This window comes from Macaca fascicularis, chromosome 1, assembly GCF_037993035.2.
Source record: "Macaca fascicularis isolate 582-1 chromosome 1, T2T-MFA8v1.1".
Lineage (NCBI taxonomy): Eukaryota > Metazoa > Chordata > Mammalia > Primates > Cercopithecidae > Macaca > Macaca fascicularis.
The window spans coordinates 13,139,910-13,158,428 of record NC_088375.1 but is presented as its reverse complement, the minus strand read 5'-3'; the positions used below and the strand labels follow the sequence as shown (position 1 = coordinate 13,158,428).

Below are 18,519 nucleotides of genomic sequence, written 5' to 3'. Positions count from 1 at the left end.
CACCCAAAGTGTACCTGCAGGGGTTTTGGGTATATTACATTATTAATTTTAAAAATTGTAAAATATGTATGTATCATGAAATTTGCCATAATTTTTTTTTTTTTTTTTTTTGAGACAGAATCTTGCTCTGTTGCTAGGCTGGAGTACAGTGGCACGATCTCGGCCTCCCAGGTTCAAGCGATTCCTCTACCTCAGCCTCCCGAGTAGCTGGGACTACAAGCACGTGCCACCACACCCGGCTAATTTTTTACATTTTAGTAGAGACAAGGTTTCACCATGTTGGCCAGGATGGTCTTGATCTCCTGACCTTGTGGCCTCCCAAAGTGCTGGGATTACAGGTGTAAGCCACGACACCCGGTCATTAATAATTTTTAAGTGTACAAGTCACTGACATTTATTACATTCACAATATTGTGCAACCATCACTACTATCTATTTCCAGTACTTTTCATTTTCCCAAATAAGAATTCTGTAGCCATTGAGCAGTAATTCTCCATTCCACCTCCCCACAGTCCCTGGCAACCTTTGATCTACTTTCAGTCTCTATGAATTGGTCCATTCTAGATACCTCATATACATAGAAGCATATATATTGCTTGATAGTTTGTGTCTGGCTTATTTCTCACAGCATAATGTCCTGAAGGTTCATCTATGTTGTAGCATGTATGAGGATTTCATTTGTTAGGCTCAATAATATTCCATTAAATGTACATAACATATTTTGTTGATTCATTCATCTGTTGATGGACACTTCGGTTGTTTCCGTAACTTTTGGCTATAGTGAATGACATTGCAATGAACAGCAACACACAAGCATCTGTTCTAGCCCTTGTTTTTGATTATTTTGGGTATATTCCTAGGAGTGGAACTGCTGGATCATATAGTAATTCTATATTCACACTTCTTGGGGAACCACCAAGCTGTCTTTTTTCATTCCCATCAGCAATGGACAAGGTTTCTAGGTTTCCACATGCTCTCCAGCACTTGTCTGGTTTGGTTTTTTTTGTTTTTGATAAAAGCCATCCTAATGCTGTAACGTGGTGTCAAATTGCGGTTTTTGTTTGCATTTACCTAATGACTAATGATATTGAGCATCTTTTCATATGCTTATTGGCCATTTGTATATCTTCTTCATAAAAATGTTTACTCAAATCCTTTACTCATTTTGAAATTGTTTGTTTTGTTGTTGAAATATAGTTATATTCTGAATATTAATTCCTTATCACATATAGAATTTGCAAATATTTTCTCCCATTCCACGGGTTGTCTTTTTACTCTCTTGATAGTATCCTTTGAGTTAAAAATGTTAATTTTGACGAAGTCCGGCTTACCTGTTTTTTTCTTTTGTTGCTGGTGCTTTTGATATCCTATCCAAGAAATGATTGACAAACCCAGGGTCATGAAAAATGTTCCCTATATGCTAGCCCCTCAAGGATCAAAAGCAGCAATCAGTAATCAGAACCCACAGCCCTGGTTTTTGGAAAACGGGGTCTTTATCGTCCAACCTGGCTCCAGCGAGCCACACTGAGAACCTGAGCTGCTGTCCCCACAACTGACTGCCCTGGGCTGATCAAGGCGGGTGGTAGCCACCACTAAGTGAAGAGCTGAACTTGACCAAAGCTTGCCAGCCTCCTCATCGAGCTTCCTCCTGGGTGCGGCAAGTGTTCCCTAAGATCCCGAATTCCAAAATAGTTGCATCGGACAGCTCTTGCCAGTCCTATTGTTTTAATGGAGGGATAGATTCCTGGAGCTTCTTATCTCCACCATGGAGCTTGATATCATCTTTGAGTAATCAGATTTTATAGCCAGAATAAAACACTAGAAGTTTTAGCCCTAACATATATAAGTTGTCTCTTTCAAGAAATTCACACTGGCAGGCTGTATATTGGCTCCATTGATGGTACCAATTCCCTTCTCTGCAGCAACTGAGCTCTGGACACCTCATTCCTGTAACTTCTGAGCTCCTTCACTCTGTCCAAGTCAGAGGCCATTCTCATCCCACCCAGGGGCCAGCATGAGTGGCACTGCCTATTGGTGGCAGCTTAGAACAGACCAGGGGTCTCACTCCATAGCCAGTGCCAGGAAAGCATCTTTCTTCCTTCCTGGAGGTAAAAAGAGAATTAAAACACAGTTTATCCCCAGAGCTGAATCAGAAAACGTTTTCTATTGCCTGCTTGTAGAATATATTTTCTCAATGAAAACAGTATCAAAAAGACTGGCTTGAAAACTATAATTTATTTTTTATTTTATTTTTTACATTTTTGAGATAGGGTCTCACTCTGTTGCCCAGGTTGGAGTGCAGTGGCACAATCATAGCTCACTGCAGCCTCAGCCTCCCAGATTCAAACAATCCTCCCACCTCGGCCTCCTGAGTATCTGGGACGACAGGTGTGTGCCACTATGCCCAGCTTTTTTTTTTTTTTTTTTGATGTTTTGTAGAGATGGAGTCTCCCTGTATTGCCCAAACTGGTCTCAAACTCCTGGCCTCAAGTGATTCACCCACCTTGGCCTCCCAAAGTGTTGGGAGTACAGGTATGAGACACTGCACCCAGCCTACTCATTTGTAAGTAAAGTACAACCCCTAAGTTTTTTTGTGGTTGAGAAACACACTAGCTCTTATAATACTGGGATAAGAGCTTCTGGGTTCCACAGGTTTTGCAGATTATTAAGTGGTTGTCTGTCTGTCTATTGTGAATCAGCCTCCCAACATTAAATCTCTTCATTCAAAAAAGATAAAGGAAGATTTTCTTTTTAACAAAAAAAATTTATTTTCCACACTATTTGTACAGCTGTAAACTCAAGGAATCTTCCAATACTTGTACAAATCTGGGAGAACAGTTAATAAGCACCTTTAGTGGTTTCCACAGTTTAAGAATTTACCATTTAAAAATTTTAGAATAAATCTAATAAAATGAATAAAATAGTTATAAAAATCATACAAAATCATGATGAACATTTGATATAGAGGGTTTAATATGAAACGATAAATACAAAAAGAAAGCGAGACTGATTTATGGAGTTGGGCTATGTGTAAAAGACCTACATGGTCCTTGAATCTTGTGATTCTTGGGGCTACATTTGCCTCTCAAGACAAACTCCAATTATTCAAGGGAAGACTTTATTTCAATTCAGGTTCCAATGTACTGCAGAAGCAAGTGAGGACAAAGTCAGGAGAAGGTGGGGTGGAGAGGCTGAGGGTAACGGGGTTTGAGGAAAAGAGGAGAGACTCTCTTCCCCAAAGAGAGGATCAGGCAAATTCTTCCATGTTCTCAAGTATAAGTGGTCTTTGGCAAAATGTACCATTTTCTTTCTGGAGTTACTTAAGAGTTTTACTTATTGCTGTTCTTAAATTCCTTCCCCTCCCATTTCCTCTTGGGCTTTTTTATTTCTCTTGTTGATCAAACTCTTTTTTGTGATACTTTTCATTGAATCTTCTTGACTTCTTTATCCCATCCTTTACTCACTCAAACTCCTTATGCTGAACTTTTCAATCCAAAATTTGTATTGTTTTAGGACTCTGGGAAGCAGTTGATAAAAAGATAACACCAGCTACTGATATGGTCAGGAGATGTTTTCTAAACAAATTGTAGAAATATAAATATGAAATGTGGCAATGATCCTTTTAATTAGATCATTGAGCAATAAAGGATATGAACCACTAGTATAAATATTCGATTCAGTCTTTCCAGATTGTGTTGTTAGATGAGAATACATCCAACAATGGCCACAGATAGAGGGAGAAACCAAGGAGGGGTGAGGTCATTGTTGAGTGTAAATTGGTTCTCTAGTGTGGAGGCCAGAGGTGAGGGACTGTGGTGGGAAATCATCTGGTGCCAGCCCCATCCTGTGCCTCAAATAGGTCTCCATGAAAAGGAGGGACATTGGTGCCAGCAGTGGGACTGAAAACCAACACAGCAACAGAGACTAGAACCTTGGATGCAAGTATTTTGGGCAAAGAGGAATAATTAGTAATCTTTGGTATAATTTAAGGCACATCAAAACAATCCCCTATTCTCAAATATCTGACTACACCTTGAAATTCCTACCATTGGACATTCTTTTGATTTAAGCCTTTAACTAACAAATGCCAATATCCTACTGCTCAAATATTGACATTCTATCTGGGAGGGGCTGTTTATTATCATCCACCAAATGCCCATATATCTCTAGGACAGGGTAGGTTTTGATCAAAAAGCAGAGTGTGAACATTATAATGGGGGTCTTAGATAAGATGATGATGGTGAGGAACTGAGGAGTAAAAATATAGGACTGTAATAAAGAAGAAATTCAGAGCACCAAAACAAAATATTAAGGAATGCTAATTCCCTCCTTAACTCCCAACTTTTCCTAGTCAGGCCCTGGCTCATATGTCAAGGAGCTGACAGGATGGTGGGTACCTCAAAGCGAGGCTGAGCTCATAAGGCCACAGGGAAGGGTGCAACTCAAATTTGGGAGGTTCTGTTCACCACTGGGGGCTAGTATTGGGAAAAGGTCCTAGGACACTGAATGGGCATGTAATCCTCACTCAGGGATGTATAAGTCTGTCTGAGGGTTGGGGTAGGGGTAGAAGGTTCTGTCCTTGTGTAGGGGTGGAGACTTTTCTATTAGAGAAGTCCAGGGTGCATGTTTTGGGGAACAATGAGGAAAAAGTTGTTGGGGCTCAGGCTGGGCTGGGTCTGGGCCTAGTGGCCACTCAGCCAGAGGACACTTTTCAATCTGGACCAAGTTGCTTCAAGTAGAGTGTTGCTGTGAAATACTTGGAAAGGAAATAAGGCACTCTTGTCTTCATTTCCGTTCGATACAGTCAACTCCCAGGGTGTTGTCAGGGCAACGGCAGGTCCTGCTCCCTGGGGTGGCCAAGCAGAGGTGGGTGCAGCCGCCATTATTCACTGAGCAGTAGTTATGGCCTGGAAAAGGCAGAAATCAGTTCAGTAGCCCTCTCCCTGACTTGACTCCATAGCCAGTTAAGACAGTGGGCTCTTTCTTGTGTGTGATCCCAATTTTGGTTTCCTTGAAGCCATGCTAGGGAGACTTCAGGAGAGTGGGGACACTGTGCTAGGCAATCAGCTGAGCTGATCCATTGTTTGTTTTATCAGTATTAAACCAGACAGACACAAACACTGATTCCCAACTTGGGGGTTATGCAGATTTTCTACTAAGGCTATTAAACAGATCTCAGGGGAAGTTCTCCAGCTCCGATTATAACATGGAGTTGGAATTTTAAAGTGAGAAGTTCTTTTTATGTAGCTTGCACTCCCAGCTTCACACTGACAGGAGAAGATGAGGGAAGCTGAGAAGGAAAGTGGGTGAGGGGAGAGGCCTTCAAGAGGCAGCATAGCACAGACTCCAGGGCCAGGCTGCCTGGACTCGCCTCTGTGAGCTGCATGACTTGGAGCAAGTTGCTTCAGTTTGCTTATTTATGAAATGAACATAATAATAGTACCTACCTCATAGGGTTGCTATGAGGATTACATGAACTAACGAATACAAAATATTTAGAACTCTAAGTGAATTGGTATACGTAAAGTTCATAGCTCACAGTAAGTGCCGCACATATGTTTGCAATTCTTCTTATTAATTATTGTTATTGCTGTTAGGCCAAATGGATGGACTTTTAAAGCAGCAGAGATCCTAACATTGTAATATCCTAACATGACTATTTGGAACCTGAGGACCCTATACTTTTATATCCAGCCCAAAACTCAATGTTTTTCCTCATCCTGACAACTTCATGACCTAATATTTTCTGTTTATTTAACTGGTCCACCTTCTAATGAAGACCCTGGATGCAAAGGACTGGATCTCTCTTACAGCATAATCAAGGCTACTAGTGGCCATACGGGTAGCAGCCAGAGTGTGGGCTCTGAGCCTCCAGGTGCCCCCAGTACCCCAACAGTAACGGCACAGGAGAGTTACCTTGGGGACATTGAGACAGGGCCGTGGTGATGCCATACAGCCGGGTCTGCTTGTGGGGTTGGAAAGCATCCGTCTCCTTGGAAATTGCAAGATCGAGAGCAACCACGGAATTCCTACAAAGTACCAAAGGGCAGAAGGTGAAAACACATCTGGTGGCTTGAACTTGTATCTACAAGGCAGCCTCTTGTCATTTTAAGGATAAACTGGAGGCCATGAACAGACATGATGGGCTTGCTTCCTAGACATCCCTTCTTTCTCCTGGGGTGGGCCAAGCCTGCATTTCTCTGGCTTTTTACAAAAGGATAAAGACCAGCTAGGTCTTCCCTCCACTCTAAATCCCAGGCAGGAAATGAGCTTTCTAGACAGACGCCTCTGGCCAGTTGTCTTCTTAGCTGAATCCCTCCTTTGGCAGGAAGGGGTGGTCAAGAAGAGGCCGTGGGAATATTGCAGTTTGACAACTATAATGAAGCAGGGACATGAAGTGGACATGGAGCCCACTGGCCATGTGACCCTGGGCCAGCTCCTGGGGAAAGAGCAGCCGTGCTGAGGAAGTCCAGGTTTGAAGACTTGAAACCACACAGTCAGGAGCATCTGGATGATAAATGGCACCTCCTGTACTCTAGGGCCTCGTCCTCCCTCCTTCTTCACGCTCCTCTCTTGGCTCCTCACAGCCAGAAGGATGAGGGAGAGGAGACATCCCTAGAGGGGACATTTCTGGAGGCTCAAAAGTCAAGCCAAGAGGCCAGATGGGAAGGGCCTGGCCTCCCAGAGACAGTGGGTGGAGGTGCAGGCCCAAGCAGCCCCCACGCAGCCCCCACGGCTACAGCTGACGTACATCTTCCAGTCTGTGTAATACAGATTCTTCCCGTAGCTCGTCACAGCGAAAGGATACTGGAGCCCTTCGAGAACCTTGCGTCTGCTGGGCTGACTAGGGTTCAGGCATTCCGCCCGATTGGTGCCTGTGTGGAGTGGAAACAAGTCATTCATCGTTCATGCAAGAAATGGCCCCTTTGTGCCGAAAAAACAAGAATAATAAGGGCAAGAGTGGGAGGAATTAAGCATTACAATGACAAATCCCAGAGAACACATGGGGCTTGCTCTTAAAAACTGGGAAGTTGTGTCTCTTCCTCCTGTGTTGCTTCTGCTGGGGAGGCACGAGCCAGGGCAGAGTAACGTAAGTCGTGAATTGCTTATCAGTATCAGGGTGACTCTAGGCTCTGTGCAGTGCCACTTACAACATGAGGGTGGCCAACTTTTTCTTAAAGCACCAGACAGTAAATTATTTCAGGTTTTGCAGGCCAAGAGGGAAAACCAAGGACAGTTCACAGGTATCTATACAATTTTGCACCAGTATACATTTAATGTACCAGTTAAAAATGTAAAACTCATTCATAGCTTCTGGGTTATATAAAAACAGGTGGCTGGTTAGATTTGGCCTCAGGGCCCTAGTTTGCCCACCCCTGACAGGAGATTGAGACCCGCCCTGGACAGTGTCCAGCTTTCCATCACCTGCATCCACCCAGCAGAGCTGAGATGAGAACGCGTCGAAGGTCAGTCCATTGGGCAAGCCCAGGTCATCCTGCACCAGGATCCTCCGGTTCGTGCCATCCATGTAGGAAGTTTCAATCTTGGGGTTATCTCTGTTCCAGTCTGTCCAGTAAAGGTTCCTGGAGGAGGAAAAGCAGGGGAAAGAGGAAAAGAAATAATAAGGATGCATGAGAAAAAGTTTATGAAAAGCACTTGAAAAGAATTACATGAAGTGATTGGCAGACATGAAAACAACGCCTGAAAGGATCTAGAGGTGACAAAACACATTTTCTTTTGCAAGGACACTTGGATTTGGTTCCTCACTTCAATTTGGTGATTCTGTTACTAACAAATTTGGTTCCCTTTAACGTAACTGACATATTATATTTCAATGAAGCTGTTAGCAAAAGAAAACAAAGTAAAAGTTTACAGCTGGCATAAATACATGGAATTCCCTGTATGGGGCCCACATGGAGGACAGCACAGCAGACCCAGGGGACCAGACTAGGGCACGAAGCAGATGTTGGCAGGGGCTGCCTTCAAGGAGGTGGCTGAGTGGCCACAGAATAAGAGATGTGGTCTCAAAGGGAAAGAATCAGTGCCGAGGAGCTAAAAGCCTGTTGTGTAACAGGTAGACCCTGCAATAAGTAGGAAGAGAAAGCATGGATGTGCCAAAGAAACCCACAGGAAGGGGTCTCCAGCGTGTTCAGGCTGGGTCTGCCCCAGGAAGCAGCCTCAGGGGTCCATCTATGCCGCCCTGCTACTCTTCTGGAGTTGATACAACCTAAGTGTTGATCCACATTGAAGCCATATGGAAAATATCCAATTTCTGAGCATGCCAACTTGTAAAGTCTCTTAGCAAAAGATTTGAAAGTGGGACATGGTATCAAGTCCACACTGTAATACATGTTCTGGCATTGTACCATGGATATCTACAAGTCACCAACCGTAGACTCTTTTGTCCTGTACTTTTTGATTTCAGGAGAGCAATGCTGGAGTTAAAGCCTCACATCTGAGAATCTCTAAAAGGGCAGATGCAAATCAAAGAGATGCACACACATATTTACACAAAGATACCCTCTCACGGAATCCGTTACAATGCCTCTGGGATTCACCAGGTCGGTCTCAAAGAGTACCCGGCGCTGCGTGCCATCCAGCTTCGCCACTTCTATTCGATCCAGGTTAGAGTCTGTCCAGAAGATGTTGCGGCCAAGGTGATCAACAGCAATGCCTTCTGGACTTCCAAGATCTAGAAGTAAACACAGAGCTCCTCTAATTGTTGTTTTGTTTTGTTTTCTAAGCAGGTGAGATAAGGTTTTTCTGAATACTCAATGTTACTTCACGTGGTGTCCAATCCCTGCACTTTGAGAAACCAAATGAGAATGTGAAATGCCTGTTGTTTATAAGATAAACAACACTCAAAGTGACAAATTCAAAAATGCCATTTACTCACTCTGTGGATATCCATCATGCAGCACACTGGGAACCAGGACAGTAACAATGACTAAGCCGAGGCCCAGTTTTCCATGAGCCCACAGCCAACCACAGTTGAGACTGAGTTCCAGGTCCCATGGGAGGCTGGAGGAGGAACCCCAGCCTGGGGAGACCAGGGAGGGGTTCCTAGGGGAGGTGACATTGCTGGAAGCTGGCACCTGAAGGACCAATAGCAGTTGGTCAGACAAAGATCCTGGATGAGAGCTTTTTAGGTAGCGGCACTGGCACATAGGTATAAAGGAAGGCTGGACGGTGGCTTGAAGTGAACAGGATGTCATTATATGTGGTTGGAGACCATGAGGGTGGGGGAGTGGTCAGAGATGAAGGTAGGATGACATGTTAATGAACTTAGAGCTTAGGCAGAGGGGAGGCAGTGGAAGATCTTAAGATGGGGAATGGAAAAATAGTTCTATCTTGTTCATTAATTATGGGAGATAAAGGTCATTTCACAGAAATAATACTTTCAAGAAACCATAGCTGTTATTACTTTCATACAAGCATAAGGAGTACAAAGAAGGGTGTCAGTGATTACAAATAACACCCCAGTCTTTACTGGGTTATAGTAACTGATTTTCAAGCCAGGAGTTGCCACCGGGTAACATGAACCTTCCCTGCAAACCCTCAGCACCCATCTAACTTTACTGGAAGCTCAAGATTGCATTGGTGTTTTATTATACAGTTTTTTAAAATTAATAATAGCCATTTGTGCTTTATTGATATCACTTAGGCTATCTTTCCCTTCTACTGATTGAAGGAGTGAAGGTCACTTAGTATGACTGGAGTATAAGCAGGAAGGAGAAGGGGCTACCCTACCTGAGGGATCTGGGCTATGAGGAAACCATTCCAATACTGTGTTCCTTTTTTGTTTTGTTTTGTTTTGTTTTGAGACAGAGTCTCATTCTGTTGCCCAGGCTGAAGTGCAGTGGCACGATCTCGGCTCACTGCAAACCTCTACCTCCCAGGTTCAAATGATTCTTCTACCTCAGCCTCCCGAGTAGCTGGGATTACAGGTGCGCCCCACCATGCCCGGCTAATTTTTGTATTTTTAGTAGAGACAGGGTTTCACCATGTTGGCCAGGCTGGTCTCAAACTCCTGACCTCAAGTGATCCATCGCCTCGGCCTCCCAAAGTGTTGGGATTACAGACATGAGCCACCGCGCCTGGCTCCAATACTGGGTTCTTTTGTCAATATGCAAGCAATACAGACCCTCAGCCCCCTTTGCATTAGCCTTCGCCAGAGCCCTAATATGATGGTGACCTTGGATGCTGAACACATCAGAGCCCCCAGAAAGAAAGCCCACCAGAGGAAGTTTATTGAAAATTAGAAACACCACTTAAACAAAATCTTTATTATCTAAACCCAAAGTAGAGATTTATAAAGTACTAAAATATTTCCCATGTCCCTAGACGAACAGGGACAGTGAGACTGACCTCCAAAGGTCCCTTCTGGCTTTCAGATAGAACCAGAATAAGTTATTCTGGAGTATATTTGGAACGAGCACATCCTGTGTGAGAGACAAGAGCCACTCAGATATACGCAAAGAAAACAGGCTGCTCTGTGAGAGTATCTCTGCGAGGCACCTGGAGGAAGTTCCATGCATATCGTCTCCTTAGAACCAGCCCTGGTCCCGATCTCAAACCCAAAAGCAACCAATCCCCCTCTCCCTCAACTCAAAATACTTCTTTATGAGCTACTCTTCCAAGGGAAAGGTCTGGAAAATCTTATCCTTCAATGTGCAGTCTGAGGAAGTATTCCTTACTGCTTACCTCAAAGATATGATACTTTTTAAAGATACTTGGTTGGGACCATAACTTAAGGAAAGAAAGAAAAACCTGGGATCCGGGCTGTTATGAAATAAGGAAGAAAAGAAAATGATATCTAACTGTCACTCTTACTCACTAGGCAAGCACCAACCTGTACCATGCTAAGGAGATAACTGGAAGCTTCTTTCTCTCTTAAAAAAAAGAAAATTATTCCCAGTGATCTTTCTTCTACAAAGATCATATTTTGGTTGAATTCTGTGTTTTCACAGTAAGTAGGCTTTTGCTTGGAATGTTTCTTACTGTGCTTACAGCGTTCTTGGATGACTACAAGCTCCAAAAGCAACAGGAAATAGCAAACAATGACCTATTCCCCTCTTCCACTGGGTTTTAAAATGAAATCGTAGAGAATAACAAAAACATGTTTAACACAGAGAGATAGGCTTTTTCAAACTGTTTTTCACTAAACCAAAGTGTGAAAACTAGAAGACATGATTTAAATAGCCTGTTGGCTTCCAGAAAAGGATTCAGGGCCTATGTCCAAAGCCAGACATAGTTAATTCAACCTCAGCTTCATTCCTGCTGCATCATCTCTACTGAAGGCAACAAAGAAGGGAAAAAAATGCTTCAGGAGTTATTCCACAGGCACAGGAAATCGTCTAGAATATCAATTGTTAGGGAAACATTCCACTGAAAATAGAAAAAACTACATTCAGTGCCAAGTAAAAAGAAATACAAAATGAGGCTGCTCTATTTTAAAGATGTATCTTTGATGTGAATATTTTGCAGAGAATGCAAGATGACTCCACAGAACAAATATCATCAGCATGACAATGTCATATGAGCAAAAATATTCCCAAGTCAGTTGATGAGTCACTGAATCAAGCAACGTGTAATACTTGACCATTTCAGCACAGTGGAATTTTTAGAGGTCCTTGGATTTTTGTTGTAATGGTCGTTGAACTAGATAAATCATACCCATGTAAAATAGTCTTGATTTGTTGAATGTAGGCATGAAAAACAATGCACAGAGTCGTTGGTTGAACTTGGCATCCTTAATGAGGAATTTGCTCCGTTGAGGAATTGAGGTTGAACACTGAAAAGCAGGTTGTGCCTAAACTTTATGTACTTTATCACAGTAATGCAACAACAGACTGAGAAATGTTTGTGAAAGTTCAGCTTCATTTGCTGTTCTTCTCTGGCATACGTGGCCACTGGGCTGCTACAAGTAAAACCAAAAAGGAAAAATGATGTTTGCTTGCTTACCTTGCCTAACTATGGTGGTTGGCTCTCCGCCATGCAGACTGGCTCTCCCGATGGAAGGCTCAGTGATGTCTGTCCAGTAAACCATCTTGTCCACACAGTCAAAGGCCAATCCAATGATGACTTTAGCCTGGAAGTGAAGACCAGTGGTTAGAATGGTCCATCTACAAGCATCTGATAGTGAGAATCTTTTTGCATGCCTACAGGCATTTGGATATCTTTTGTTATGAAGTGCCAAGTGTTTTGTCTATTTAAACATTTTTATCATTGAGTTGTAGGAGTTGTTCATATATTTCAGATAAAACTCTTGTCACATACATATATATGCACATCTATATGTGTAGGAATTTGTGTGTGTGTGTGTGTATACATGCATAAATATGTATTTTTTGAGACAGGGTCTCTGTTGCCCAGGCTGGAGTGTAGTGGCATGATTACTGCTCACTGCAGCCTCAACCTCCTGAACTCAAGTGATCCTCGCCCTCAGTCTCTCGAGTAGCTGGGACTATAGGCATGTGCCACCATGCCTCACTAATTTCTTAAATTTTTTTGTAGAAACAGAGTCTCACTGTCTTGCCCACTCTGGTCTCAAACTCCTGGCTCAAGCAAACCATGTGACTCAGCCTCCCAAAGTGCTGGGATACCAGCACCAGCCACTGCACCCACCTATTATTTCTTCTCAGTATGTAGTTTGCTCTTTCATTTTCGTAATAGTGTTTGGAAGAGCAAAAGTTTTTAATGTTTAGTAAGTCTAATTTATTATTTTTTCCTTTTATGGGTAATGCTTTTTGAATACTAAGAAATCTTTGCCTACTTGAAGGTGACAAAGAAAAAGAAATAAAAGGCATACATATTGAAGAAGTAAAATTACTCTATTCTAAGATAATATGGTTATTTATGTAGAAAGTCATGCGGAATCTAAAAAACTACTATAACCAATAAGGGAATCTAGCAAGGGTGCAAGATACAAAGTTGATACAAAATTGTTTTTCTATATACTAGCAAAATATAGAAAATAAACCTTAATAATTGTGACAGTATCAAAAAAACAGAAAATATGTAAGGATAAATATTTTTAAATATGCAAGATTCCACACTGAATACTATACAATATTGCAGCATGAAACTATAAAAGATCCAAATAAATGAAGGGATAGATAAGGTTAAATGTAAACAATATACATTTAAATTATAGCTGGGACTACAGACATGTGCCACCACACCTAGTTAATTTTTCTATTTTTTGTAGAGATAAGGTCTCACTATGTTGCCCAGGCTGGTCTCGAACTCCTGGGCTCAACTGATCCACCTGCCTGGGCCTCCCAAAGTCCTGAGATTATAGACGTAAGCCAGTGTGCCCAGACAATGCTGTGCACTTTTAAGATATTCACTCTCTCAAACCATCGCAACCAAATGCTCAGGCCCCAACTATGGGTACCTCCTTCACAGCATCCCAGGCCCATCAACTTCTCTGGCCTTCCGTGGTACTAAGGAAAGAGAACATTTCCTTCAGCAAACATGCTCATCAACTTCTCTGGCCCTCCACAGCATTAAGGAAAGAAAACATTTCCTTCAGCAAACATGCCCAGCGTCCTTTTCCACACATTGGTTCTTACAAAAGTGAGACAGAAAAGGACCAGAGGAAGTGAAGTTGAGTAACGTTTTACATGTGATTTGAGTTTCGTGAAAACCTACTGGGCTATATTTCGGTTTGAAAAGCCACTGACAGTTAGCTCTGAGTAAGCCAGCCTCTCCTCAGAAGAGGCAAATCAATTACCTGCCAGTAACTCATTAACGAGTATTTATTAGGTGCTCATTATGTGTGAAGAACTATGGTGATATTTAGACAAGACTCCAACCTAGAAAGAACACTGAGTTACTTAAATTATTTAAAGCAACCAGCTCAAAACAAGTCATCTGCCTATAGGTTGATTTGGCAAAGCCTTGTCGAGATCTTTTGCAAATTAAAATATTTTAAAACAATAGGGATTCATACTTCTGTAAAATTTAGCCATTGGGAGAAACCAGGTGAAAGGTACACAGGACCTCTCTGTATACCTTTCCAACTTCCTGTGGCTCTGATTACTTCAAAATAAAAACTCAAAAACAAAATAGAAGCACAAACTTTTCTCTCCTCACTGGAGTTCCTTTCTTTGGATGCTGCCCATGAGAGGCTCAGGAAGAAGCTGCCGGGCTGTATGATCTCAGCATGTGGTGAGGTTTGATTCTATCAATAGCCTGTAAACACTGAATTGTTCAGTTACAAGAAACACTGGGAGTGGGTGCTTGGTTGTGGTCACAATATTAGGCATTACGAAGCCAGGGAAGGACTCAGCAGGGAAGGTCTCAGGAACAAGGAAGTGGTGGACCAGGATGATCTTTTACTGGGAAAATCAGGAGGATGAGCACTTACTTCCTCCTCAAGGGATCAAGTCAAAAAGGACAGTGACCCTTACCTCACACCACATACAAAAATTTACTCAAAATGAATCAAAGACCTAAATGTAAGAGCAAACTTATAAAACTCTTAGACGAAAACCAGGGGGAAAGCCTCATGACATTGGATTTGGCAACAATTTCTTGGATATGATACCAAAAGCACAGGCAACAAAAGAAAAAATAGGTAAATTGGACTACATCAAAATTAAAAATTTCTGTGCATCATAGGACATAATCAAGAGACTGAAAAGACAACCATGGAATGTGAGAAAATATTGCAAATCATGTATCTTTTAAAGAGTTAATATCCAGAATATATAAAGAATTCCCACAACTCAACAACAACAAAAGAACAAATCAAAAAACAGACAAAAGGATTTAAGTAGACATTTCTCCAAAGAAGATATACAAGTGGCCATTAAGTATGTGAAAAGATGTTCAATGTTATAAATTATTAGGAAAATGCAAATCAAAACCACTTCACATCCGTTACAACGGCTATCATTAAAAAACAAAAACAGCCAACAAGTTTTGGTAAGGATATGGAGGAATTTAAACCCTTGTGCTCTGCTGGTGGGTATGTAAAATGGTACAACCACTGTGGAAAACAGTATGGTTGTTCCTCAAAAAATTAAATACAGAATTACCGTATGATCCAGCAATTCCACTTTGGTGTATATATCGAAAAGAAGTTAAAGCAGGGACTTGAACAGATATTTGTATACCTGTGTTCATAGCAGCATTATTTGCAAAAGCCAGAAGGTGGAAGCAACTGCTGATAGATGAATAAATAAACAAAATATGGCATCCATACAATGCAATGTTTTTCAGTCTTAAAAAAGAAATTCTGACACATGCTACAGTATGGATGAACCTGAGGACATCGTGCTAAGTGAAATATGCCAGACACAAATGACAAATACTGTATGATTCTGCTTCTAGGAGGTACTCAGAAAAGTCAAATGTATAGGGACAGTAAGTAGAATGGTGGCTGCCAGGGGCTAGGACATGGGTGGAGGGAGAATGGGAGGTATTGTTTAATAGCTTCAGTTTGGGATGATGAGAAAGTTCTGCAGATGAATGGAGGTGATAGTTGCATAACATTGTTTATATACTTAATACCACTTTAAACAGTTTTCCAAAAGATGGTGAATGTTTATCCTGTTATTTCAGCATTCCCCCTTCCACCTATCCCAGTTAAATAATTATCTGGGGTTTTTGTTTTGTTTTGTTTTGTTTTGTTTTTTTGAGACAAGAATCTCGTTCTGTTGCCCAGGATCTCAGCTCACTGCAACCTCTGCCTCCCAGGTTCAAGCAATTCTTGTGCCTCAGCCTCCCAAGTAGCTGGAATTACAGGCATGCACCACCATGCCCAGGTAATTTTTGTATTTTTAGTAGAGATGGGGTTTCTCCCTGTTGCCCAGGCTGTAAATTATCTGCTTTTTATTGCCTCACATGACATTTAGCCTCTCCCCTTGGTCTTGGGAAAGACTGTCTTTCACAGGGAATTTAACCCATTCCTATTACCTGAGAGCATGTGCTGGAGATGGAAATGACACAGATGATCTTCAAGGGGTTTACATGTTCAGCAAGGCAATAGATGAATACAATGATCATGTATGCATTTGTTTGGCAAATCTTTTTTTGAGTGCTTCCTATATGCCAAGCACAGTTTTGAGTCTAGAAATACTACATGAAACCAACACCTCCATGAAAGAAATGAACAGTTCCTCTCTTGTGGTGCTGATATTTTAATAGAAAGATACATGTCAGATACACAACACAAATATGGGTATTTAATGCATCACATAGTGCCAAGAGCTCTGATGAAACACAAAGCAGCATAAAGAGCTAGAGAGCAGTGGTGGCTGCTGTCTGGACAGGGGGATCAGGACAGGCCTCTCTGAGAGATGATGCTTTGGCAGAAATTTGCATGAAGTAAGGCAGTGAACTGTGCAATTGTCAGGCGGGGGAACTGCAAGTGCAAAGGCCCTGAGACAGAGATGTGCCTGGTGTGTTCAAAGACCAGCCAGAGGGCCAGAGGGTTGAAGTCAGTGAGTGAGGTGAGAGTGGTAGGGAACAGGGTGGGAGAGAGAACAAGAGGCCAGATCCTATACGGCTTTGAGGGCCATGCAAAGGACTGGATTTTATTCTGAGTGAAGGGGGAACCCATCTGAGGGCTTTGTGTAGGAAAAGGACATGAATCTCATAAAGACTTCTTTGCAAGAGGCTTTTGAGAAGTATTTTTATTTTGGATACTTTTTTGCTGATATTTCCTCCCTGGTCCCAAAGAAGGGATGTGGCTATGTGTGGCATCTATGAAGTGGAGATCAATTCAGGAAGAGTAAGTAGAAAAAGAAGAAAACACAATGGGTAGAGAAAGGAGGAAGAGAAGAAAAACTGGAAGCTGGGCCTGTGGCAGACAAGATGGCCCAAGTAGCATCTTTACCAAGAATTTTCAAGCAGACTTTGTGCCCCCAGTGAGGAATGATAGGGCTTTCTGCTGGACTTTCTTTTACAAGCGCCAATGATCTCAGACCCTCCCTCTCCTTCACTCCTCATGGGACCCTCATAGCCCCTCCCACTGCTCCAAAAACTCTGACTCAGCCTTGTAGTGGAAGCCTGCAGGTCTCAGGTTTGGTTTCTTGGCAGGAGTCAGGATCAGATAAAACAGAATGACTTTTCTGAATTGCCCAACCTCTATCTAATGGGAAAAGAAGTCCCTAAATCACAAAATGCATCCTGAAGCTTTGAAAGCCTCTAAAAACTCCAATGCTTGTTGCTACCTCAGGGCAGATATGAGGCTCTCGAATTGAGCAGCTGCTGAAAGATGAATCACCATGAATTTGGCAGGAATGGAAAGATCAAGCCAGCAGATGCACACGAACAAGGTACGAAATTAGCGTGAAGCCACCACCAAGGGGTAGCTCTGGAAGGCCTTCCCACATCTGTGCCCATCTTACTGTGAGCCTCATGGGCAGCTCAGCAATACAGTGGCCCCATCTAGAGATGGTCACCTGGGCCCACATGGAATGAGCACCCATGGTTCCAGGGGTTGAGCCTGGGGTTCTGGTCTGACCTCGTCCTGCTTGTTTCTCCAGGTCACTGAAGCAGGAGCCGTCACCAGGTGCAATCAGCCAGCACTCACCGGGACATGAAGGAATGCCTTTGCTTCTGTCTTCCTCATGGTATTTCCCTCCAGGGGCAGGCGCTCAATCTTCCCGGTCTGGGCAAAGAGTAAATGGGTCCCGGGGGGCAAGGGGATCACGGCAGTAGGCACTGCGGGTCCTTGGTGAATCGGGGGAGCCACTGTACTCAGGCCTGCATGGCAGAGGGGGTCAGTGAGCGAGGCCCGTGTGCACCAGAAACCCACAAATGCACACACACACCCCCACACATACGCAGCATGCACACACATACACACACCCACACATCAGGTCATATCACCTTCATGGCACCACAAACTGCCACAGCCACACATTGCCCATTTTATAGCTGAAAGCACCAGAAGAAAGCCCTCAGTCAAAGGGCACTGATGAAGAAGGTAATACAAAGCGTTAAAGGTCATGTGAAAAAAAAGGCTTGGCCTCCCTCTTTTTTTTTTTTTTTTTTTTTTTTTTTTTTTTTTTTTTTGAGATGGAGTCTTGCTCTGTCACTCAGGCTGGAGTGCAGTGGTGCAATCTCGGCTCAGTGCAACCTCTGCCTGCCTGATTCAAGCGATTCTTGTGCCTCAGCCTCCTGAGTAGCTGGGATTACAGCCACGCACCATCATACCCAGTTAATTTTTGTGTTTTTAGTAGAGACAGGGTTTCACCATGTTAGCCAGGCTGGTTTCAAACTCCTGACCTCAAGTGATCTGCTCACCTAGGTCTCCCAAAGTGCTGGGATTACAGGTGTGAGCCACCGTGCCCGGCCGGCCTCCCTTGTAATAGAAAAGCTTGGCTACAGTATGCTCTGCTTTGGGCACTGGTGCTAGAGGAGTGAAGCAAGTAAGAGCAGCACCAGCAGCACCAGCAGCACCGGCAGCACCAGTGATAGCACAACAGCAAAAACAGCATCCCTGAACTCCCTGCCCACAGGGAGCCATGCTCTAGTGCAAGCTATTGAGCTTTTTCATGC

The 18,519-nt window shown here is 42.9% G+C and overlaps 1 protein-coding gene and 1 long non-coding RNA gene across 2 annotated transcripts in view; one reads left to right on the top strand and one right to left on the bottom strand.

Moving 5' to 3' along the window:
• Nucleotides 1-2,743: 2,743 nt before the first annotated feature.
• The window catches only part of NID1 (nidogen 1), a 95,227-nt gene continuing 79,451 nt past the window's right edge, over nt 2,744-18,519 (bottom strand). Inside the window, exons 14-20 of the mRNA XM_005539724.4 lie at nt 17,549-17,721; nt 11,965-12,091; nt 8,521-8,692; nt 7,426-7,583; nt 6,752-6,875; nt 5,917-6,029; nt 2,744-4,907 (exon numbers count right to left, since the gene is read on the bottom strand). Of these exons, the coding sequence (XP_005539781.3) occupies nt 4,786-4,907; nt 5,917-6,029; nt 6,752-6,875; nt 7,426-7,583; nt 8,521-8,692; nt 11,965-12,091; nt 17,549-17,721 (989 nt within the window). The 3' untranslated portion in view covers nt 2,744-4,785. The remainder of the gene's footprint in view (nt 4,908-5,916; nt 6,030-6,751; nt 6,876-7,425; nt 7,584-8,520; nt 8,693-11,964; nt 12,092-17,548; nt 17,722-18,519) is intronic.
• LOC135970637 (uncharacterized) lies at nt 15,653-17,631 on the top strand. The gene is made up of 3 exons (XR_010586430.2): nt 15,653-15,776; nt 17,192-17,291; nt 17,502-17,631. It is a non-coding gene; the product is annotated as an uncharacterized lncRNA (long non-coding RNA).